This window comes from Berghia stephanieae, chromosome 4, assembly GCF_034508935.2.
Source record: "Berghia stephanieae isolate SIO BIC M18660-M18661 chromosome 4, UCSD_Bste_1.3, whole genome shotgun sequence".
Taxonomy (NCBI): domain Eukaryota; kingdom Metazoa; phylum Mollusca; class Gastropoda; order Nudibranchia; family Aeolidiidae; genus Berghia; species Berghia stephanieae.
In genome coordinates, this window is record NC_088363.1 from 60,301,185 (window position 1) to 60,327,158 (window position 25,974).

Here is a 25,974-nt window from a genome sequence, read left to right on the forward strand (position 1 = left end):
GCATTCGACTCTCGAGACCTCTTTTATGGATTTTGTGGTCAATTTATTTTGTTCTCCTACTCGTCTGACTCTCTGCCCCCCCCCCCCCTTAAACACACACATAACACACACACACACACACACACACACACACATTTTATTGGCAGTATGCTTCATCTGAAGTAAGGTACTTTGCATGTGTACATGTTTGCAGGTCTGATAACCCAAATCTTTATGGGCTCTTCATTGTAATACTCTCAAACCAATGTAAACTATTGTATATTTCAACAATGTTGAAATAGGCCCATAACTGCGTTAGATTATCAGACTTGCTGATATGGGCACCTGCTAGCTAGCAGCCTAATCTAACAGTAGCAAACAATGTTCACCCTCTGTTTATCACAACAGAAGTCACCAGATCCATGGGTTTTGTTTATTATTTTCCATCATTTTATTTGACCATAATTTAATCAATTTATCTATTTATTCAGTATCAGCCAATCAATTGGATTCAATAGTCTGATGTCACGTCGCCCAGCAACGGCGAGCAGCGTGGTTCTAAACAAAGAAAATCGGTACTTTTTATTCTTCATGCTGTCCAGAACTTTTCATATGTCATGTGATCAGAATATATAAAAGTCAAAACATGATCATATTTATAATGTTTTTCTCCTCTGGATACACTTTTATGCTCGTTGGAGAAATATTTCATAAGGGCGCCCGCCATTGTTCCGGTCGTTTAGAGCCAATTACTAAGTTACTCTGCGTCATTACGAGGGAAGTGACGTCATGACTGTTGAAGCCTATTACACTACACTACGCACACATACATACATACATACATACATACATGCTTACTCTCTCTCTCTCTCTCTCTCTCTCTCTCTCTCTCTCTCTCTCCCTCTCCACACACACGCACACACACACACACACACTCTCTCTCTCTCTCACTCTTTCTCTCTCTCTCTCTCTCACACACACACACACACACACACACTCACTCACTCTTCTCTTCTTCCCGATGCAGAAGAGTTTAGCACATTATCGTCTATTATAATATATTATCTGCACAAGCATTTTTAAGGAAGCGACGGGAAGGGAAAACTGGGTAGGGGGCACGCGAAGAAAATGTATGTGGGAAGTAAGGCGGGAAGTGGGGAGGGGGGGGGGGGGGGGGGGGGCGGGGTTGGCAATATGTAGGCTAAAGAAGATAAGAAGAGGTAAGAGACACCAGATACAGCATAAAAGGCCTCAGTCACTGAAGCAATTTGCCATTCGCTGTGAATCCTTGAAGGTGAGTCTTAACTCTTTTAACTCCAGGCTTTCGGCCTTTGCCCGATACAGATGACAATCATCTGCCCATGAAGGGTATCATTTTGCAGTTCGAAAAGGGGGTGGGGGGGGGGGGGGGGGGAGAAGAGCCGGGAAAGGATACAATAAAACGAAATAATCATTAAGCAATCGGCACGTTTCTCATTAAACTTTTTTTTTTTTTTTACATAATTGAGCTACTGCAACGTTAATGTAAATAGCCGTACATTAAATATTGAAAGTGGATGATGCGAATGATAATAGTTATTCTATTCTCATAATTTTCATTGTGTCGCAAATCCTGTAGGAGACGGATATTTGTAATGAAATTGTATTCTGATTTCAGCCCTTGTGCGCCCTTCACTTAAATCGTCCTTGAATCGGCATTTGGTAAGTTGCATTTCATCATCATCATCATCATCATCATCATCATCATCATCATCATCATCATCATCATCATCATCGTCGTCGTCGTCATCATCATCATCGTCACCAGCATTCCCCCCACCACCACCACCATCATTATCAGCATTATCATTATCATCATCATGTACCAACCAGCCATTATCCTTGTTGCTTACTCGTAAAGTGGTAAGGTGTCAAACATGCGCTATATAGAAGGAACGAAATTGACGTCATCCAGCTCTTTGTTATTGTTTTCAGACAGCCATTTTAATTATATGTTCTCACTAAATTCTATCAATCAGACTAAACACCGAGGTTACACACAGTTTTGTCTGTTGGTACGTTATTATCCGATTGTCGGATGTTGTGAGTATTTTACCTAAACTGCATGGTATCAATTTGTCTATAATTATTTAAAAAATAACTAAAACAATGCACCAGACCAAGACCTAATTCGTAGTTACACTGTGCAGAGTTTCGGGACAACATGTCCACTGGGCAAAAAAAGGCTAGGTGCAATTACACTCCCAAATAATACCAAACGTCAATAATAGAGGAACGGTGGCTGTAGTTTTAAAATAGTGAAATTAAAATTCTTAAGGAATTGGAATTTTGTCCTCTCTGACAGATTGTAACAAAATCCAGCGTTTTTCGAGTAATCACAAAATAATGAAAAAATATGTGACCCAGCGCATCTAACAGGTCGATGTGGACTAGATGCCAAATAGTGATTTTAATGTTTAACCAGTTAACTGCCTACACTGCACAGAGACGTATTAAAAAGTTGACGAGAAAACTCGTCCTTCAAATATTGATCGATTTAAACGAGCCTCATCTTGGCAAAAGATCTCACACCGGGACCTCGCCACGGTCTTGAAAGTGTTTCAAAATTTCTTTTAAATAAAGTAATGGATAAGCTAGATTCACACCAGTTTGCCTATAAAGGAAGTAAAAGTGTAGAGGACGCATGCATTGTATTTGTAAATAACAGCTTTATAATAATAATAAAATAATGAACTTATATAGCGCCTAGTTCCAATTTAGAATTGCTCACGGGCGCTTTACATCAACACAACATGTATGATATACAAATATAGAACTGGCATGATAAAAAACACATAAATTCGATGATGACATAATATATTATAATAAAATAATACTAAGAGTCCAAATTATATGCCCAACAGAAAAGCTCAGTTTTTAACCATTTTCTAAAGATAAGTGGATTTTCACTATTTTTAGTTTCAATTGCTTTAAACACCTTGAAGAAAAAAAAATCATATGCACGGCTCAGTTTTATTGACTTTTCTTCTGCATTCAATACAATTCAACGACCTATTGTGATTTTTAAAAACTGGATAACGAAACATCGGACTTTTTTTTTAATAGAGAAGAGACTAGTTTGCGAAAATGTCCGGTAACAAGACGCAAACTAGTCTGCACAAGGAGGTAAGAGTCATTTCAGATGTGAATATTTAGAAGAATATTGAGGCTATCATGGACAGACAAGTACACGAATGAGGAAGAGCTGGTGGGAAAAGGAAGAATACCGATAGATACTCGTACCATCAAAAAGAGGCAGTTACGGTTTCTGGGACATGTGTGGAGGAGAGACTGAATAGAAAAGTTGTACACATCTGGGATGATCGAAGGAAAGAGAGCCAGAGGAAGACAAAAAATGACATATTATTTGATAAACTTAAAATGGCCAAAAGTGATTTAAAAAACAACGCAGACTTCATTCGCGCCGCAGAGGATCGCGATTCGTGGAGACAGCTAACCGGTAACGTGCTCGAGTCCAACCACGATGGATGATAATGATCTTGAAATAAATACTTAAATTCCATCTCCAGGCATGAAGGTAATTGGGGGATATTTTTTTAAATGATTGTATTTTATGATATCAATACTGTAATTTTATTATTACATAACCAGTATTCTTATCGGGATTCGAGCTTCGCCCTTTACATCCAAAGGCGAGTGACTTATCAGCAACTATTAGCTCGCCAAAGTTGGTGATTTTATTGGTGAGACTGTATTTCCTTCAAATCGTAAACATCTTCCATTATCTCTACAAGCAATGCTACCGTTACAAGATAGGTTTGAAATTAATAGTTCTCAGTGTATCCGGTTCGAGTATTTGCTTATTAGGTGCGTGCCTTTTCTGTTCCAACAAAATTTGCCAACGAAAATAGAAATCTGAAATGTCATTTCAACACTGCAAAGTATGTCTTTGTAAACCTTTACCACTGGATATATATTTCAAGACTTATTAGAATTTAACCATTATTTGTCCAGATTATATCCTTTAAGCCTTCTGTGTTTTTTCATAAGTGATGATTCTACCAGGCTTATTATTATTATTATTATTATTATTATTATTATTATTATTATTATTATTATTATTATTATTATTATTATTATTATTATTATTATTATTATTATTATTATTATTATTATTATTTTTATCATTATCATTTATCAAGAGATTGGGTAATTTGTTAGACGTATAAAAGCTAAATCTCAAGGATGTTTTGATAAATTGTATCTTGTTAAACCACAAAACAATATATTATATTATTGGAATTCCAAAATTAAAGCAACGAATGAATCCATGACATTAAGCTGATACGGAATATTATAGTAGGTTTTGTTTTTTGTTTTGTTTTGTTTTTGTTGTTGTTTTTTTTTGGGGGGGGGGGATTTTTTGGTGTTTTGTTTTTTTTTTGTTACATAAAATACACAGTTAATAAATTAATTTGACATAGTTTACGTAAGGGGGAAATAAGAACAATTGGTTGTGGTCCATAAAAAGCGCCAGATCTTATAATTTTCACCAAGAATTTACTCTCTGCCTTCTGGTATCCGGTTGGGGGGAAGTCGAACTTTCCCTGTGAAAAAACTACTTTCTGCTATCGGCTATACTTTCAGGACCCTTATTGATAAGTCGAAAGAAATGTGTTTTTAAAAATTGAGGAGCATCCGAGTATTCTTTCACAAAGACCTGAGTGAAGTCAAGTTCGTTCTTTCTATAACTTACCAACACACTAAACTAGTATCACCGTAAGCGTTTATACATAGATCGAAGTTGACGTCACTCGGGTCTTTGTTATTGTTTTTTTTTGCCATCCGCGTATATGAGTAATTCTCACTGAACTGTTTTATCCGGACTATAAAAGTTCACGGTTACACAGAGTATTTTGTGTTGGTTCGTTATACTTCCGGATGGCAATGTTGTGAACTTATTAGCCAAGCGCATACTATCTTTTGTTTGATTGATAGAATTTAGTGAGTACTAATAATTAAATGGCTGTTTAAAAACAATAACAAATAGCTGAGTGACGTCAGTTTCGTTCCATTTATAATCAACCAGTTAGTCAAGTACAAGCCAAAATTTTAAGTGAGGTGAAAATGTTCGTTACATCCAACTGGGAAAATGTATACAGGTTTATGAGATGTTTCGTAAATCTTGATCTCTAAAAACTATCTAACAAAGGATTATCTTGATGACAAAAGAAATAATATCATTGAGGTATCGCTATTGCTCGATGCCAAGTTGTGGTCGAATGTGTAAATCGTAATTAAGCTGAAAAGGGTGTAGAGAAAATATATTGTTTTGTTTTCTTGTTTTCATACAATAAAGGCTAAAATTGAATATTATCTGTTTTTAACACACTCCTCTACATACAGGCTTGTCTTGAAAAAGTTTGGTTATTATCTATTCAGTAGTTTGAGAGCCTATTCAAACAACGCGTCCAGTTTTATTCTATTAAATATGAACATAAAAACTATCAAGTGCCCTTATATGGCGGTCTGCAGTCACTAAGTAGCAGATAATATAATCAGCAAAAGAGGATTACATGATTATGGTCTTTGTTCACATTATTATACTTCAATTAGAGGATAGCACTTTGATACATTTTAGAGAGACCATAGATGAAAGAAGTGAACTATCTGATCTGCAATATTATAATCATGATAACATTAGCCTAATCTTTTTTTGTGATAGAGAATGGCAGTGATCTGTGCTACACAACGTTGTGGTGAATTTTACGTAGAATGCCAATGGCTCTAAATGGGTTCATAACACAGAACAGCTACATAACACTAGCCCATTGGGAGGAGGGGGTTGGGGGGGGTGTTTCAATACCAAAAGGTCTTGAAGATATATTTAGGATACGAAGAATTGTTTTTGATTCATCATGGCAAAAGTAAGTTAAAATACGAAAAGGAACTAAATATTATCTATACCGGATGTGTTGCTAATTTCCTCTTTGGATATCTTTTGCGTTGAAAGTATGAAGGCTGGTATCTTACCTGCCATCATGTACTAGAGAGCGCGATGTTGCCAGCACAAAATAGCTGAATTAGTCACCGTCCTTACAACGCCCACTTCTAGGCAAGAGAACAGCTAGTCAGAGACTAAAAAGCTTTCATGAAATCCGATTGTTTTAGTCACTTGCTCCGCTTAGTCTTAAGACTAGCAAGTCATTTACTAGACTAGTAAATAACTAAATCTCGCGCTCATGAAAACGTACCCTGATTTATCTAGATAAATTGGCAAGTAGTTTTTCTATTTTATTTATTTATCTTTCTTTTTTTTTTCCATTTTCTATTTAATCGTTTTATTTATTTTCTTTGTTTTTGTTTTTGGGCTGTCGTTTCTGGTTGTTTTTTTTTTTTTGTTTTTTTTTGTTGTTGTTTTTTTTTTTTTTTTGGGGGGGGGGGGAGATTCTTTTTTGACAGAGGCTATTTACAAAACCATCAACGACCAAAACTCACCCATCATCATCCTAAACTACATAAACAGCAAATCAGATAGGTACGCGACATGTCGATACAATACATCACAATACATACAACCATTTACAAGAACAGACTCATACAAACACAGGTCTTTTCCCACAAACAATAAATGACTGGAATGTCCTGCCACCGGACATAACGGACATTGAATGCTTGGAAACGTTCAAAACAGCTTTGAAGACACTAGATTGTCAAAGTAATATGTGACTGCTCCCTGTTTTGATTGGACTGAACTGGACATTTGCAGTGATGGGGCCGTGGGGCCTTTTGCAAATACAAGCCATTGAAGATTGACATCATTTATTTCAATTTGTTTCATAGCAATCAACAATACAATGCGTGACATTTAACGGTTGACACAAATTACACGTGTTATCGTGTTTTACCATGAAATCAGGCAGGCAGGACAAGACATGTCATCTAGTAAAATCATGAGGGCATTTGTTACTGCAAATTGTTTTTGTCGTTGGATGGGGGTGGTCCTTTTAGGATATAATACAAAAAGACAGTAGATGCAATAAATCAAGTTTTTATCGCGTCTCTGCATTCTTACGGATTGGAGTTTTATTGCATTCGATGACTGGTAAGAGAAAGTTTAAAATTGTCAAAGATAAAAAAGAAAAAAAGTTGCCGTATTTATCAAAACGTCTGGTGAAAACCCCTTTTATAAATGAGTTATGAAATATGCAGCAACTCGTTTTGGAGAGGTATCCCGATAACTCAGTCGGTAGAGCATTCGCTTGACACGAAAAGGGATCATAATCAGTCGAATTTTTTTTCTGAACCTCCTGTCCAACCAGCAGTGATTGAGTAGCTGGGTCTGATAGATCTGGCGAAAAGTGCGTTGCTATAGACTAACGTCCTGTCCAATGGATAGCAAGCAATTGATAGAATTCGGGATAAACTCAGACTCCACGAGTCGAATGGCTCTAAAGGACTACTTTTTACTCTTTTCAAAAGTTTTTTTTTATGACAGGACTAATCTATATTGGACGATTGTTATTACCACGGAATACTTGGAAAAAATAAAAGTGTACTCAACCGGATTTGAGGGCAAGGCCGCTTCATAGACAACATTCTCTATGTCGAAATTAATCGAGATTAAAATGATAATTTAGGAAAAGCTAAAAGTTGAAATTTCCGTGGTAAAGTTTTTTATTTAGAATAACATATAATTTTTTCACCTAACAAAATCTAAAATTATTTCAAATTTCCGATCATTTTAGATTTAAATCCATATGGTGTAACCCGCCCGACATAACATTGTACTGAGGTGTTTTCTCACAATTATTAAGCGTTCTATTCCATGATATTTATCGCACTCAAATATTTTTATACCGCATAAAACGATCAGATCTTCGTTGTTTTCTTCTTCTTTTTTTTTTCTCTTCGCGAAGTGTATAACGCTCGGAGCACTTTTAGTGGATATTACGCTATACAAAAGCTCAGTTAATTTTTTTAAGTAAACAAAACAAAAATTATTGTATTTCAGGTGATTTTGACTTTATAATCTCTGTCATCTAGTTTACTTCGAAATACATTCGTTCTGAAGCGATGATCACAAATTCCAATACGCCCGTTCTGATTTTTAAAAAACTCACACAATGGTCTAAAAATTGACACTATGCATCTAATTATTGACGTATGTCATTATTGTGCATCCTATTTTTTTCCACAGATTTTATGTGCGTCGCCATCATGAAGATGTTAATACTCGTCGCGTTGATGTTGGTATGCGTTTACTCGAAAGGTAAATGACTTCTTCTTCTTCTTCTTCTTCTTCTTTACTTTCTCTTCTTCGCTTCTTCTCCTTCTCCTCTTCCTCTTCCTCCTCCTCCTCCTTCTCCTCCTCCTCCTCCTCCTCCTCCTCCTCCTCCTCCTCCTTCTCCTCCTCCTCCTCATCCTCCATCGTTTTTTTCTTCTTCTTTTTCTTCTTCTTCTTCTTTTTCTTCTTCTTCTTCTTCTTCTTCTTCTTCTTCTTCTTCTTCTTCTTCTTCTTCTTCTTCTTCTTCTTCTTCTTCTTCTTCTTCAGCTGTGCATCAGTCCTTAATTTTAAAATAAGTTTCGTCTCCTTATTTCATATCCTTATCTCTCATCCCTTCTCTCTCTCTCTCTCTCTCTCTCTCTCTCTCTCTCTCTCTCTCTCTCTCTCTATCTATCTATCTATCTATCTATCTATCTATCTATCTTTTCCTTTCTCTTTTATTCCGTCACCCCCCCCCCCTCCCCCAGCTCTTCACCACCTTCCTCCCATTATTTTATTTCCTAATATGAATGTAATTTGTTTCTAAAATCTTGTCATTCTCTATCGCCCGACGAAGGTCAAATGCCGAAATGTTGAATATATTTGTATTGTTTCACATTATGAGCCATATTTACTCCTTAATTTTTCGTTATATTTTGACTGGCTCAGTTTGGGATTTCTAGTTTTCTATTGCCACCAATGGGCCATTCAAATAATAACTATATTATAAAATTCTCTCAGTACTCAATTGGTAGAAAGTGGAAAGCAATCAATAAACCAGTAAGTATCTAAAAATTTGGCCAGAAAACTCGCCCTTCAAATATCGATCAATCAATGTTGTAGTTATCGTATGTTTCCCGTAAACGATTTTACCCGAAGCCAAACGACACATCTTTATTATCGTAAGTGATGCACGAACACTTCTGGCGTAAAATATTAACACCATTTTCCGGATTTTCCCCAAAACTCCAAACACAACCTATACAAAAACAGATTTATTTCACTCGAACACAAAATCTGTTAGAGATAGTTCTTGCTATCCATATTTTTTGTTCTGCTGAAAGAGCTCTTAATATACTGTAACTACAGCAAACATTTTTGATCAAATATTATGCTGTACAACAGGAATTAGGATGACAAAAATGTTGGTTGCACCATAACAAATGTGACGATTTTCCTATGGGTGTTAAGGAGAAGGTTAAGAATCGAATACCACTAAGTCACGTAATTAAACTCTTATACTGGTCTTATAATCCTTTCACTACCTGATAGAGTAGCTTCCAGTTCAAAATTTCGACAGGTCAGATGGTAGATCCATTAAGTTTAACCAGTTAACTGCCGTACTCCGGAAAGACACGTATTTCAATTTTTTTGACCAGAAAACCAGTCCTTCAAAACATCGATCGATTTAAATGATCCTTATCTTCGTAAAACCCTTTAAAACTAGGACCTCGCGAAATCCCAGGTTTGAGAGCTTTAGCCAAGATTAGGGTCATTTCGATCGATCTATAATTCAAGGACGAGTTTTCTGACCAAACTTTTAAAAACGTGTCTTTCCAAAGTACGGCACTTAACTGGCTTGGAAATGTATTTATTATTACCTTCGCGTGATGTGAAACAAGAAGAGACACGGAAACCAGTTATAAAACAGGTCACCAAATTATGTGTGACCATTTTGGAATCATGGATCACTTGTGGTATTCAAGAGTCCCATGGGGATTCAGGAATTGCTGGCAGAGATAATACATATTATAATATCCGTCATGAATATTCGAAGTTCGCTGGTCATCAGTGATAGATCGTAAGTGACCCACGACCTATGGATGTGAAACAAGAAGAGACACGGAAACCAGTTATAAAACAGGTCACCAAATTATGTGTGACCATTTTGGAACATGGATCACTTGTGGTATTCAAGAGTTTTATGGGGGTTCAGGAATTGCTGGCAGAGATAATAGGCCCTACATATTATAATATCCGTCATGAATATTCGAAGTTCGCTTGTCATCAGTGATACATCGTAAGTGACACACGACCTATGAACCTTTTGCACTTATACCAAATGGTTACGTAGTGGCAAATCATTTACATTTAAGCCAGATTATTGATTCTGACAATTTAAAAAAAAACTCATTTGAAAAGAGAATAAAGATTGGATTCTTTTAATATTGTAGTATAAATCCTATTTTAAAAATTCTGTTTTAACGCCAATGTAACCTTTCAAAATGTGAAGAACATAACGTGGACCAACACGATTGGAATAAAAGCAGCTGACTGAATTTTCAACGATGTCACACCATCACGGCATTATTTATCTATTTAGTTATTTATTTACATTTGTAAAGGAAAAAAAGTAATACTAAAAAACAACGGACACATAAAAAAATTCTTAACTGAAAATAATAAATCACTATTAAACTGATAAACCTCGTCAAATAGTATGGTTACCAGATAAGTTTAAGTTTATTTGTTATGTCCTAACTTAAGGCAATATATTTACGTCTTATTTTATCATCTCATAAGGTCAGTCATGTGTGACACCCATCGTCCTTGAATATTCTACGGTTGTGGAGGTGATGGTTGTCCGGAAAGTCGCAGTGATTATATCATAATATTATAACACCGTCTGGTGTCAAAAGTGGAAATGAAAGAGCGTGTGTATTATGACATTTACTTAAGAAATTTGAAAATCGCGTATCTATCCCGACTGACCGTCTCAATCTGATATTAAGTTGAGTTAACTAGACAAACAAAATTGAATTCAAATGGAGCCTGAATGTAATAAATTGCGTGCTTCTATTTGGGTAGGACGGTATTCTATTGTGAAGTACTTTCCGAAAACTCGTAACAGCCCCTGCTACTAAATAACTCCCGTGTGAACAAGTGGGTCAAGAAAAAAAAAGGCAAATTCACTGAACCCGAGACCGATCCTTACTCCTTTGCTTTTGAGTAGAATGCCACCCCCCCCTCCCCCCCCCCCCCCCCCCCCCCTTCCCCACCCCCATGATAAAATTTCGGTACCTTTGGACAGCAACATCTAAAAATGCTCGGACAGCATATTATTGAGTCTTCACAAATGATGGATGCCGAGTGATAGGAACCTGACATAGGTCATATATCTTATCGTTGACCGGAGTTTGAGGAGTAGGTCATCCAACTGATAATTACAATTACACCCATAGGGCGCTGAATCAGTATCTCTGGCGTTGTAAAATAATGTTTGTAAATAAAGCTTGCGTGTTCTGAAGGTCAATCACCCCCCTACCCAGCCCCCCCCCCTTTCCCAGGTTTAAGTTACTCAGTAAAAATGAAAATGTCAATCATAAAACGAATCGAATCTAAGTTAAATATAATTTCTATCGCTTATACCTTTCGCTTGTGGGGATTTTTTTTTTTTATAGCTTAGTTTAGTTTTGTGTTCATATGTTTTGTTTTCGTTTTGGTGCTTTTTTGTCTTTCATTGTTTTTTTTTTGTTTTTTTTTTAATTTTGCTGATTTAATTTCATTGAAGCAGTGAAATAAATCATATTGTTTTATTAATAAATATGTAATCTTGATATGAAAAAAACTACCATAAATGTTGCTGAGTTCCAGGCATGGTGATATTTATATTACCAATCGTAATCTCGTGGTTTTTATAAAGCACAACCTGTTGCTGTTTATAATACATTTCAAAAACCAATTATTTGTGGTTTAAATATACAGCATCAACCAAAATACTTAATTATTTTTTATTTATTACTTCCGGTCAGCATGCCCCTGAAAGAATGAATATATACTTGAATGAATAAATAGGTTATATAATATAATAATATATATATATATATATATATATATATATATATATATATATATATATATATATATATATATATATATATAATATATATATATATATATATATATATATATAATATATATATATAAAATAAACCTGACCAATCCATTGAAAGGAGGGGGTGGTGATAAATAAATAATGCCGTGATGGTGTGACATCGTTTTAAATTCAGTCAGCTGCTTTTATTCCAATCGTGTTGGTCCACGTTATGTTCTTCACATTTTGAAAGGTTACATTGGCGTTAAAACAGAATTTTTAAAATAGGATTTATACTACAATATTAAAGTACGACAAAAAAAAGAAGTTATGTTTAAATCTAACTTCTTCTATGCCCTTGGGAAAAACATGCAGATTCGAGACATAACTGTGATACATTTTACGATTTAACCTCTTGAACGAATCTCTTACTTCCAACAAGTTCCAAAAGGTCAGGGGTACATACATAGTTTACAGTCAACTGTTTGACACATAGACAAGGTATTCCTTGTATTCAGTTTTATTTTATGTAATCTTTATAATCTACATCTTATCCGTGACAGGGGTGAAGAAGGGTTGGAGGGTTAGCCGGAGGTTTATTCAATGCAAAATTCAAATTCGAAAGTCTACCTGTATCAAATAGACGCCTCCCCCCCCCCCCCCCCGTCTTGTTTTCGGGTCCCCCCCCCCCCCATCCCCTCTCTCTCTCTCTCTCACCCCCTTCCCCCCCCCCCCCCCACTCCCTCTCCTTCTATTAAATTCCATCTCACGTAATGAGCCGGTGAAAAAGACTCTATGCTGTCGCTGTTAAATTACTATTTCTGATTGAAAGAAAACCATTTGATACATCAAATCTCGCCTCTCCGAGAAAATGCCCAAAATGCGCACCCCTCCCCTCCCCTCCCCCCCCCCCCACCCCCTCCTTTCAATGGATTGGTCAGATTGCGACCCCCCCCCCACCCCCTCCCCGCCCTCTGCCTCCATCTATTTATTGAAGTTTGGCCAAAGATCACACCCCATCCCCTTTCTATAACTAACCCCCCCCCCCCCCACCTCCCTTCTATTTAATACACTAGAGTAAGTTTACATCGGAGAGGACGAACGCACTGACATAATTTCTCACACGACCAGTTCTAACAGCTTTCTTTTGTGATTTAGTACTACAGCACTAGTTAGCGACCTCTTGGTAGAAGGTTCGGGTCATATTTTGGGGGCATTGATTCATAAGAGATCTCACCGTGCCGCGATGTCTCCAGTAAAAAGATATACCTCATGAGGCCACCGGTTTGAGAGTTTTTGCCAAGATGAGGTTCAGTTAAATCGATCGATATTTGAAAGACGAGCTTTGTGGCCAAATTTGTAAATACGTGATTGTCCAGATTATGTCAGTTAACTGGTTGATGACACAAATAAATTGAATGTGTCATATTTCTAAGCTATGAAATTCGATTTTCAGCTTCAGATTTTACCACCCCCACCCCCCAACCCCCTTCCCGCCCCCTTTAGGCGGTAGGTCACATATGAAATTGGTCTCAGGGGACAGCTTGACACTGTAAATGGGGTGGATGCACTATAACCAGATACTGACCTACACCGTGTGGACCGTAAGAATGTCATTGACACTGTGACTGACACTCGTGACCTGGTGGAAAGGTGACAATGAGGCGAAATCAATTTAACCTGTGATTTTCTTGTGCCCTCCCCAAACCCCCCCCCCCCCCCTTGCCCCCCAATCAGGCCCACGCTGATTGAGTTGCTGGGTCTTTATCCTGAAGATAACAAGCAATTGTCACGGTCTATTTTTTAATGCTAAAGAATCGCAATACGTTGAAGTTTATGACTCTGAAGAATTACCTTTTTTCTTGACAACGATTTTAGTCTTATTTAATATTAGTAATAATAATTATAATAATAATATCAATAATAATACTAATGATGATGATGATTATGATGATGATGATGATGACGACGATGATGGTGATTATGAACATGATGAAGATGATGATGATGATGATGATGATGATGATGATGATGATGATGATGATGGTGATGATGATGATGATGATGATAATGATGATGATGATAATAATAATGATGATAATAATAATAATAAATAATAATAATAATAATAATAATAATAATATAATAATAATAATAATAATTATTATTATTATTATTATTATTATTATTATTATTATTATTATTATTATTATTATTATTATTAATATATTTTTATTATTATTATCTTCGTCGTCATTGTTGTTATCACCACCATCATCATCATTACTTTTCATCACCATGCAAACATTTTAGCGACATTATGTACCGATAATCTTCAGTCTCACTTTCAACGCACTATGATGGTAATGGTTATTTTAAATAGTTCATTGCTAAATGCGATAGTTTCGAAATTATTTCAGCATCCATCTTCTTCCCACAAACAATAAATAAATAAATAAATAAATAAATAAATAAATAAATAAATAAATAAATAAATAAATAAATATTTTTTTTAAGAGAAGAGTTGTGAGATAGTCAAAATATTTTAGAGAAAGAATATATCGGCGCAAACAAGCCTGGAAGACAAATCTTATAACCTCAATTGTGTTGGAAGAGACCTAAAGCAACAAACAAAAAAAAAGTAAGATAAATGAGACGAGTTCAAATAGGGAACATTTGGTTTTACTCTGACCTCCCACGACCCACTGCCATTACGTAATCTACAAACTACCTTACGACCCGTGACACAAGTGCAATAGTACTAGCAACTGTCCATTTGTCCCTAACAAGAACGGGTCACCAAGCAAGCATTAACGACATGCCAGTCCAATGTCACTGGTGCTTTGTCTGTACATACTGTATTGTGAATGTTTTGAAGATAGGGTCTTTAGTGAATAATGGTAATGATTCGTTCTACTACTACTACTACTACTACTACTACCACTACTACTACTACTACTACTACTACTACTACTACTACTACTACTACTACTACTACTACTACTACTACTACTACTACTATACTACTAACTACTACTACTACTACTACTACACTACTATACTACTACTACTACTACTACACTACTACTACTACTACTACTACTACTAACTACACTACATACTACTACTACTATTACTACTACTACTACTACTACACTAAACAACATAACTACTACTACTACTACTACTACTACTACTACTACTACTACTACTACTACTAATAATAATAATAATAATAATAATAATAATAATAAAGAAGGGCAGTGTAGCTAGCGGGGAGCTGGCTTAGCGGGACGGTCCTTGCTTCGTACACGAAAGGTACCGAGTTCAGGGCTACATTCTTTTCAACCTATATTTGGCAAGAATAATGCAGGAAACTCTCAAAAAACCATCGGATCTCTAGTATCAATAGGGGGCGGAGTTCTCTGCAACCTTCGATTTGCGGATGACATTGACTTGATGGCAACTAATGAACACGAATTGCAGTCACTGACAGATCGTTTATCAGAAACAGCTCGTGCATACGGGGTGGAGATCAATTCCGAAAAGTAGCAAATTCTAGGCCAACAGTCGAGACAATCCTCAGACGGGACGAGAATCAATGTCAAAGGTGAAAACCTAAAGCAAGTCACCTCATTTGAATACTTGGGTGTGTTGCTTACCGAAGATGGGACTAGCACATCAGAGGTGGAAGCTAGCATTGGAATGACAACAGCAACTATAACAAGACTTAACACCAGAGACCGTGATGAATAGTGTAAGGTTGTGAAGTCTTATTTATAACATAACTGAGGAAAAAATATCGTCTCTCAAAAAAAAAGTACTTTTCATTTGACTGTTTCCATCCCAGTCATGGAAACCCTCATGGCCCCAAGGAGAAAGAAATCAAGGCAGACTAAGCAGGGTTGAGTAAAAATCCTACAGATGAACCCCAAGGGATTGTCAAGACTTTGAATGGATGGAAAGACTAGCAGTATATAAGTGGGGAATGGAGAGGTTTTTAGTAACAGTCTTTGCCTACTTTAGGATAAAATATAATAAAGAAGACGAATCATAAAGGAATAACACGTGTACGCACATGTTACGAGTCTGAACTCTCATGATGAAATTCACATGACCGGACACAAAATGGGTTTATTTATCATTGTTGAAATGTTCTTTATTTGTTTTATTAAATGAAATTAATTCAAAATTCGATTCTTTCCAGAGGACCGCAAATTCTGGTTAGACGAAGGTCACAAAGCCTTACAGAATGCGATCAAGCTTCGACCCAATGTTGGTGTGGCCAAGAACGTCATCATGTTCCTGGGGGACGGCATGAGCGTGGCCACCATTACTGCTGCTAGAATATTGAAAGGACAGATGGAAGGAGGTACTGGCGAGGAGTATCGCCTGCAGATGGAAAAAATGCCTTACATTGGACTGGCCAAAGTAAGCCCTCTCGACTTTTTCGCTCATCTTCTCCTTCCATCCAAAGATCCATCCATCCATCCATTTAGTGATTTATCTATCAATCTGTTCCATACTCCAAAAAAAAAAAAGAGAAAGAAAACGCACACATCCGGTGGTATAAACATATGTTGTGGTGTATTTTGTGTAGCAAACGTGAAAGCGATCAGAGCAGTCATCAAGGGAAATATGTAACAGTATTATTGTTTTACCTTTTTCTTCCCTCCTGCTCCTATTAGTGTTTCTTTCATAATCATCATCATCATCATCATCATCATCATCATCATCATCATCATCATCATCGTCGTCGTCGTCGTCGTTATTTTTATTATTATTATTATTATTATTATTATTATTATTATTATTATTATTATTACTATTATCATCATCATCATCATCATCATCATCATCATCATCATCATCATCATCATCATCATCATCATCATCATCATCATCACATCATCATCATCATCATCATCACTATTATTATTATTATTATTATTATTATTATTATTATTATTATTATTATTATTACTATTACTATTATTATTATTATTATTATTATTATTATTATTATTATTATTATTATTATTATTATTATTATTATTATTATTATTATTATTATTATCATTATTATTATCATGCTTATGATCATGATGATGATCATCATCATGATCATCATTATTATTTAATTTCTTTACAGACATACAACACAGACCAACAAACACCAGACTCAGCAGGGACAGGCACTGCCTACTGGAGTGGTGTTAAAACCAGACACGGTGTTCTCGGGGTAGACCAATCTGTTGAACAGGGTGACTGCACCAACTTGAAAGAGGCTTCTCTTGAAACTCTTGCGGATTGGAGTCTCAAAGAAAGTTAGTGATTAATGGGGACATCTGGTATAAACGATGCACACGTGAGCTTTTATATAGCGCAATATCCTCAAATCGCTTTACGGGGGGTTCCAAATCAACAGCAGCACTTAACATTAAGGATGAAACATGACACCATTGCAATTTCTTACTTTTCTTTTTCGTTGTTATTTTTCCTTTTTTTTTTAAATTGACAGAGACATCTTTGTTACAGGCCATGAACTCATTTGACACACGAGTACAACAGCGACACTTAACAAGAAGGAGGAGATATGACACCAAAAGGACGCTTATACAATAATATTTTTAAACAAAGACAACGCTGTTACCCGTCGTGTACTCATTTTACACCCGAGTATGGTGAGAGAATGTGAATAAAGTGCTTTTTTCCCCCAAGTTCTCAACTTTGGGAGCCCCATTGTGGGACTCAAAACAGGGACCGACATGTCGGGTGCAGAGTTGCCCCATAGTATGGAGAGATTGCTAGATGGCGGAATGAGACGATTCGTGAATATTGGGTGATCCTTTTCAGAATAGGTTAGAGCATTAAGCATTATATTATGTATTACGAATCTTTCGAGCCATCGACGTTCGATATCAATCCGGTAATAAAGTCTGTTCGTGCGCGCAAATGAATCTAACAACAGGGCCAGGTAGCAGCAGCTTCTAATGGTGCTCACACTACTATGTTATGACGATCGACCCAATCAGCAAATATTCACTGCATTCGCACACCGTCGCAAACCCGCCCGAAACCCTCGTCACGACACACCGTTCAACTAGATGCTCTGCGGTTTCGGGTTCTTTCCCACATCGGGTACACGTTGGACAGGTGGAAAGTCCCCACTGATGAAGCGATTTTGCCGTAAGGCAGGATCTTGACCGATGCCGGTTCGCTACCTCCCAGTGTCTCCTCTTACTAGTGGAGAAGCCTGGCAACTTCTCACCGAGTTTCAAGAGTGTATGTCCCCGCCCCCTCGATGGATTAAATTCGTCCAAACCGACTTCCATCTCGTATATGCATCTCTGTCCTTAGTATTTCCAGCAGATTACTATTTAGAATATGAGTAAATAATTAAAAGAATGCGAATTAAACTGAAAAATGATGAATATATTTATACAACTATTTATATTTTCTATGTAAAAATATAGTTTTAAATGCTAATTCATCGTACTTTTTATATCTCGTAGTTCAAAGCTTACACAATATATATTTTTGTACAAAGAAGGGAGGTAACTCTTTGTGTGGTCGTGACATCAGTGACAGGTTTAGTTTGTTAATGGAGAACCCACAGTAATTGTGGAAAAATAAAGTCCAATACGAACAAGCACTCATATATTATACTTATTATACTATTGTAGAAATTAATAATATAGACTGAGACGAATCTTTTGAGCCATGAACTTTGATCGGTCCGGTAGGGCGGCCAAATGGCAGTAGCTTCTAATGGTGTCTCACTACTATAATATTATGATCTGATTCCCAAGACTGGAGGCTAAATTAAGGACCGATCATTACGACCTAGCAGATTTTAAAAATATTATTCATTTGAGACAACGGGTGATAAAATCCCGCTTACTTTAAAACTTGTTAGCATGTTGTTACTCGAATATCAAGATGTAAAAAAAAAATAGTTTTATAGTTTTAGAATTGAAAGTAATTTTGTGCTTTTAGGCGAAAATTTAACTTTGGCTGTACAGAACAATGTTAACCTCCAACCCTATTTTAAAAAAAAGAATGGATATATGTATGTATATAAAACACCACCATTTGTAAGAGTTGAAGCATGATGAGAAAGAGAATCACAACAACACTAAGTCCATTGCGGGGCGAAGTGGCCGAGTGGTTAAGGCATTGCACTGTAATCCGGACGGTCCCGGGTTCGAGCCCAGCTTCAGGCACTTTCGTTTTTTTTCCTCGGGCAAATTCATTAACCCCTAATGTGCCCACTTGGACAACATGGGTGATTCCTGTTGACATCAGACATCCTGTTTGATGGACTATCTATATTCCTTCGTGGAATGCTTAGGTGACAGGATCTTATGGTGCCGTTGCGAAATATTATTCTAAGTTGTTTTTTTAATAAGTCCATTAAATAATCATAGATGACTGTAAATAAGCTGAACGTACGCAGTTCTCTTTTGTTTCTAAGACGCGTCTAAAGTGCAGGAATTATATTGACCTATTCGCATCCTAAATCCTTTGACACAAACTGAAAAATAAGATTGTTGGCTATTAATATTAATGCTATCTAGGCCATTATACATGTTGATGAATGTACTCTTACATTATAATTTATCTGATAAATTTCATTCACAATGCCAGAAAAATCCGTGGGAATTGTGAGCACAGCCCGAGTCACTCACGCCTCACCTGGAGCTGGCTATGCCAAGATCCCGCATCGAGACTGGGAGAATGATGTCGAGATGGACGGGGTCGAAGGTTGTGAGGGAGTTAAAGACATTGCAAGACAGCTGGTGGAAAACTACCACGACATACAGGTACATTAATTAGCTTATGGTTGGGGTACCTATGAATTAAACCGGATATGATTGTAGCTTTCGCTTGGTTAAATTTAATAATATTTTGGAGTCCTTCGTCTTCCTAATTGATGGGATCCTGAACGTTTTAATTCCATTTCGACCCTGTCTTCTAGTACACCCGATGATTAAGCAGTTGTTTGGCATTTTTTCACTTTTTTAATATCGGGCAAGAACTTGCTTTTCATCATTGTTTACTAACCAGCCATGTTCTTCTGCCACCCGGATATAAAAATAGGTCATTGCGTTACGTCATCTTCGAACAGTCTATAGCTTATCGCTTCCCTAAAAAAAAAAAAAAACAAACAAACAAACAAACAAACAAACAAAAACAAAAAAAAAAAAAACACCATACGTCACAATAAACCGAGCGGCGATTATCACCAAAAGAAAGTGAATAGTGAATCGTTGTGAGTGCTATGGTAACAATTGATATTCTCATTTGTTATACAATTGAATAGAATTCACTGTTTACTTTCTTTTTGGGAGTCGCCACCTTCTACTGTGACAGTAATTATGTGGCCAGTCAGTGTCAGGCTTTGACATTGAGTTTACAATAAATATACTGTTGTGTTGACATTAATATTATGTTTTAATGTATAATTGTATTTACAGGTTGTTATGGGCGGTGGAAGAGGAAATTTTCTCAATAGAGATGCTGACGGAAACCGAAAAGACGGGAGAAATTTGATAACGGTAATAATATAGAAATCATTTTTATCATACAATATCTATATTGGCTATTCATAGCCTTTATATGTTATTTTTGAATCATTCACTTACTTGCACTCGCTCATTCAATCCTCTCCGGGCATGCTGGCACTTGAGGCGATGCAAGCGATCTCCACCTGGTCCTGTCAGCAGCTATTCTCGGGGCTATCTCGAGGACAGACCTCTCTGGTTTAGGTCCCTCTCTACAGTACGTCTCCAAGTCTCCTTAGGGTGGCTTCGCTTCCTCTTTCCTTGGGTGTCCATCAGTGTTTCATCAGGTCAACGACAGACATGCCCCAACCATTGCCATCTTCTCCTTTTTAAGAGACTCTCCAGAGTGACTGTCAAACTGGTGAGATGTGAAAGCCTATATGAATGCTCGGGACAATGCAATCTTTGCTATTGGTTTAAAAAATCGAATGCCTCTTTTATTGATAAGCCGACCTTTTTAATTAAATTATTTTCGTAAACAGTTATATGGTTCCGAGTGTTGGCCAATGTTATTATTCTCTTGTCCTGAATTAAAATATACTCTGGCAATAAAAAGCGACTCTATGCTAATCATAAATTAATACTAATTCTGCTCCTTCTCTCTCTCTCTCTCTCTCTCTCTCTCTCTCTCTCTCTCTCTCTCTGACACACACACACACACACACACACAAACACGCATGCACTCACATACTCACTCTCTCTCTCTCACACACACGCACTCACATACTCTCTCTCTCTCTCACACACACACACGCGCGCGCGCACTCACAGACTCTCTCTCTCTCTCTCTCTCTCTCTCTCTCTCTCTCTCTCTCTCTTTCGCAGTTGATATAGTAGTTGCAGCAACAAGGGAGTCGTGAGAGGTTATAATGCTTTCAGGCTGTAACTGAACGATTTAAAGGGAATAATAATAATAATATAATAATAATAATAATAATAATAATAATAATAATAATAATAATATATAAGTAATAATATATAAATGATATAATAATAATAATAATAATAATAATAATAATAATAATAATAATAATAATAATGAGAATACTAATGATAACAATAATAATGATGATGATGATGATGATATGATAATAATGATAATAATAATAATAATAATAATAATAATAATAATAATAATAATAATAATAATAATAATAATAATAATAATAATAATAATGAAAACATGCTCTCTTTCCCCAAATTCCCCTTTTTTAATCCATTACATGACAAAAAGATGTGGGAAGATAAACAAAAGAGCAAGGGAGTCAAATATCAGTATGTGAAAAACAATGACGAACTGAAGAGGGTGGCACCAGACAACGATTATCTATTAGGTAAGATTTAATCAAATCATCACGAAAAAAAAACCCCACAAAAAAAACAACAGCTTGTCTCGACAGGGGATCGATCCCTAGTCGATGCAGGCTAAGTTTTTGGGGATGGTTTTATTATCTTGTATTTCCCTCCCCCCCCCCCCTCTCTCTCTCCTCTCCTCCTCCCCCTCTCTCTCTCTCTCTCTCTCTCTCTCTCTCTCTCTCTCTCTCTCTCTCTCTCTCTCTCTCTTTCTGCCCTATCTGGCACTTTTCCATACACACTTTTTCAGAGCTTTATCTTAATCAAGCCTGTAGTTATGTTGGTCCTAAAGAACCATTAGATATAGGGAGCCGAAGTTTATTCGGCTTTCTCTAACATTAAACGATCGGTAATCATTTATTACTCTCCTATAGATACGACATTCTAATTCTAATTACGCCCTTCCGCCACGAAATCATAAGATATCGCCGCCTAGGCATTCCAAGAAGGAAATATAGATAATTCATCAAACACGATGTTTGATGTCAACAGTAATCACACATGTTGTCCAAGTGAGCAAATTGGAGGTTAATAATCTTGCCCAAGGAAAAAAACGAAAGTGCCTGAAGCGGGACTCGAACCCGGGACCGTCCGGGTCACAGTACAATGCCTTAACCACTCGGGCACTTCGCCCCCTATATATGACAGGCTTATTGTAAAGGAGATCCGACAACTCAATCAGGATTGGGTGGTGGACAGAGAAATAGAAAATACTTGTCTCAGCCCGGATCGAAAACGATACCTTTTCTGGCGAGGTAACAGGTGAACCCATTGAACTCAAGTGCCTCGTATATATCAAAGTATAAATATGTGACAATCTATGGCGCTCCATATGCCTGAAAAGCAGGTCAATTATAACTAATTATCACAAGTGTATAAAAACGTCTAATTGTAATGTAAAGTCTTTTTGACCTAATAAAATAAAAAAAAAGGTGGAAAATTTTCACCCATCCCTTGTACTTGTACTGAAAAAGACTTGAAGTCACATGATCATGAATCTTTCCTAGGCCTTTTCAACATGGACCACATGGAGTATGACGCAGATAGGAATGACACGGGTCCTGAAAGTGAACCTTCCATAGCCGACATGTTTGAGAAGGCTCATCAGGTTCTAAGTAAAAACGACAAAGGATACTTTCTATTCGTTGAAGGTGAGTATCGAACTGCTTTCAGTACTTAAATAAATAGGATCGTAGTTGGTGGTTGGATGGTGAATATTGAAAGCCTAATGGTGAAATATATTGGGTAACAAAGTGGAAAAAATGCAACATCGTTCAGGTTATTTCTTTTCGCGAGTCGAATGGCTCAATTCGGTAGAGCAATCGACTCACAAGAATAAGAGCAGAAATAGTGCCAACGTAAAGGTCTAGACATGGCAACACAGTTCGTCTTACACTAGTTCAATTATTTGAAAAAAAATAACTTTAAAATTGCTTTAGGCAAAGAATACACTATATAATAACTGTATGCATAAAAAGTCGTGTCTTTAGAAAAAAGGTAAAATTTACAAAATACATATCTATTTTTACCAGAGCAAATAGGTACACAAACAGATATTCGACTTGATTTTCGAATAATTAGTCTTATTATTTTATTCTAAACTGAAGAAACATATTTCAATAGAAATGTATTGCTACAATCAAATAAAATTGGGAGCCCTATATTGTGCGTAAATTTTTACGGTCCCAAACGAAAATCACTAGCAACTTGTTATTGTTTACGTTTGGGCACCTAATTATACTGCTTATAAGGACACGAACATGCGCACATATATCTAGACGCACAAATATCGTTAACTTACAGTTTGTTAATCAGTACGTTTACAAACAGTTTAACAAGGTTAGATACACTTAAATTAATGCTTGCAATGGTGTCTTTAAAAATAAAAAAGGAAAGTAACCAAACATTCTCACTTAAATAGATACTTTTATTTTTTAATCCTTTGTAGTTCATTCACAAGTTTCACAAAAGACATGCGTTGAAATCTGGTTTATGATTGGTCTATATTCCATTTGTTACCATATGCAGGTAAAGAAAAACAACATTTAAAGCAAAAACGGATAAATACATTATATAAATAAATGGAAAAAAATAATTAAAATATCATTTTTTTTTCTTTGTCGCTGTTGACAAAACGTCAATCATTCGTATGTGATGACCCCCATGATAATGCTAAAACGGAAAATGCTTCTATCTAGTTAGTTATGATTTGCAGGTCCTTGCAATGAAACACTCCTTTCAGACTGAGCTGCAGCACTCTGTAATAATTATTTTCTATCTCTTGTCCAATACAAAGTATAGTCTTTCGCGTTATAGCATATGAGAGACAATTCGAATAAACCTGAAAACAAGAGTATTAGTGAATGAGGATCATCCTTCGATATTTCTGTTTTTAGTCACTATACTTAAAACAAATTATCAGGGATGTCCTTTGCTAACATTTTTAAAAAGCCTGATTTTTTTTTTCGCGTAGGGCCATATAAATATTTCGCGCAAAGCATCTCTTTATCAACTGGGTATTATCCTTTAATCCTAAATAAATGATGAATATCCTTCTCGTGCCTCCTTAACTGTTGCCTTTAAATTACTTATAATTCGATCTTTAAAAAACAATTAATTAAAACAACAACAAAAAAAAAAAAAATTAAAATTCAAATCTCTAGCAAAGAAACCCCCAAAAAACAACCCAAAAAGTTAAAATAAAACAAACAACCCCCCCCCCCACACACACACACACACGCACGCACACACATACACACACAAAACGGATGGCCAGAAGATTTATAAAAGTCACTTATCGGGCTTTAACCGGGAAAAGGGCATCCCTGAATAATACAAAATCCCTTGAATTATTGTTATAATATCGGACACAGACATTGTGGTAAAATTATACAAGCGCATGTCATTTAAATGATAATCTAGCTTTCATAAATCTTATCAATATTGCCGGAATAAGTATTTTGCCACTTGCTCCAGTCTCTTGGTCGACGGCCGAATTATAACAATAGCATTATAAATCTGTATCGAAATAAGAAACAACTTTTGTATGTAAAATTAGATTACAATTATCTAATCCTTATCTTAATAATGATTGCTTTGATGCCAGTGTTAAACAAATATAGACAAAAATTCTCATCCTTAATCTTGTAAACTAAATCTATTAATAAAAGAAACTGGTACCTCAATGATATGAGCTTTTACTTTTTGTTGTAGTTTGTTTTCTTTTGTATGTCGGGGGAGGGGGGGGGGGTGTTGTTTGTTTTTGAAATTGTGTCACATGTGGGTTTTGTTTATTCTTAGAAATAATCGAGTCCTTATGAATATTATTTTATTATTTGTCCTCATGATTGAACCCATTGTGTTGGAACAACTAAAAAGCAAAGTGAGTGGCGATATATATATATATATATATATATATATATATATATATATATATATATATATATATATATATATATAATACACATACATACACACCACACACACATATATATATATATATATATATTATATATATATATATATATATATATATATATATTATATATATCCTCAGGCGGTCGTATAGATCATGCCCATCATAAAAACTTGGCCCACCAAGCATTGCTGGACACCATAGCATTCGATAAAGCCATCACCAGAGCTATCGAATTGACGGATGAGAAGGACACTATGATTTTGGTGACGGCCGACCATTCGCACGTTTTCACCATGTCGGGGTATCCTTCGAGAGGACATGATATTTTGGGTATGTCTATATAATTTTGGCTATACGAATCATTATTATTATTATTATTATTATTATTATTATTATTATTAGTAGTAGTAGTAGTAGTAGTAGTAGTAGTAGTAGTAGTAGTAGTAGTAGTAGTAGTAATAAGTAGTAGTAGTGTAGTAGTAGTAATAGCAGTAGTAGTAGTAGCAGCAGCAGCAGCAGCAGTAGTAGTAGTAGTAGTAGTAGTAATAGCAGTAGTAGTAGTAGTAGTAGTAGTAGT

At 36.1% G+C, this 25,974-nt stretch overlaps 1 protein-coding gene across 2 annotated transcripts in view; it reads left to right on the plus strand.

Moving 5' to 3' along the window:
* Window positions 1–1,201: 1,201 nt before the first annotated feature.
* LOC144970940 (alkaline phosphatase-like) overlaps window positions 1,202–25,974 on the plus strand; it is a 28,874-nt gene continuing 4,101 nt past the window's right edge. Inside the window, exons 1-10 of one of the 2 annotated variants that reach the window (XM_078911144.1) lie at window positions 1,202–1,273; window positions 1,637–1,680; window positions 8,180–8,251; window positions 16,267–16,490; window positions 17,212–17,386; window positions 19,710–19,885; window positions 20,540–20,620; window positions 21,861–21,960; window positions 22,987–23,130; window positions 25,536–25,727. In XM_078911144.1, the coding sequence (XP_078767270.1) occupies window positions 8,185–8,251; window positions 16,267–16,490; window positions 17,212–17,386; window positions 19,710–19,885; window positions 20,540–20,620; window positions 21,861–21,960; window positions 22,987–23,130; window positions 25,536–25,727 (1,159 nt within the window). In that variant the 5' untranslated portion in view covers window positions 1,202–1,273; window positions 1,637–1,680; window positions 8,180–8,184. Of the gene's footprint in view, window positions 1,274–1,636; window positions 1,681–6,875; window positions 7,085–8,179; window positions 8,252–16,266; window positions 16,491–17,211; window positions 17,387–19,709; window positions 19,886–20,539; window positions 20,621–21,860; window positions 21,961–22,986; window positions 23,131–25,535; window positions 25,728–25,974 lie in introns of those variants that run through there. The other variant, XM_078911143.1, reaches the window with a different exon arrangement.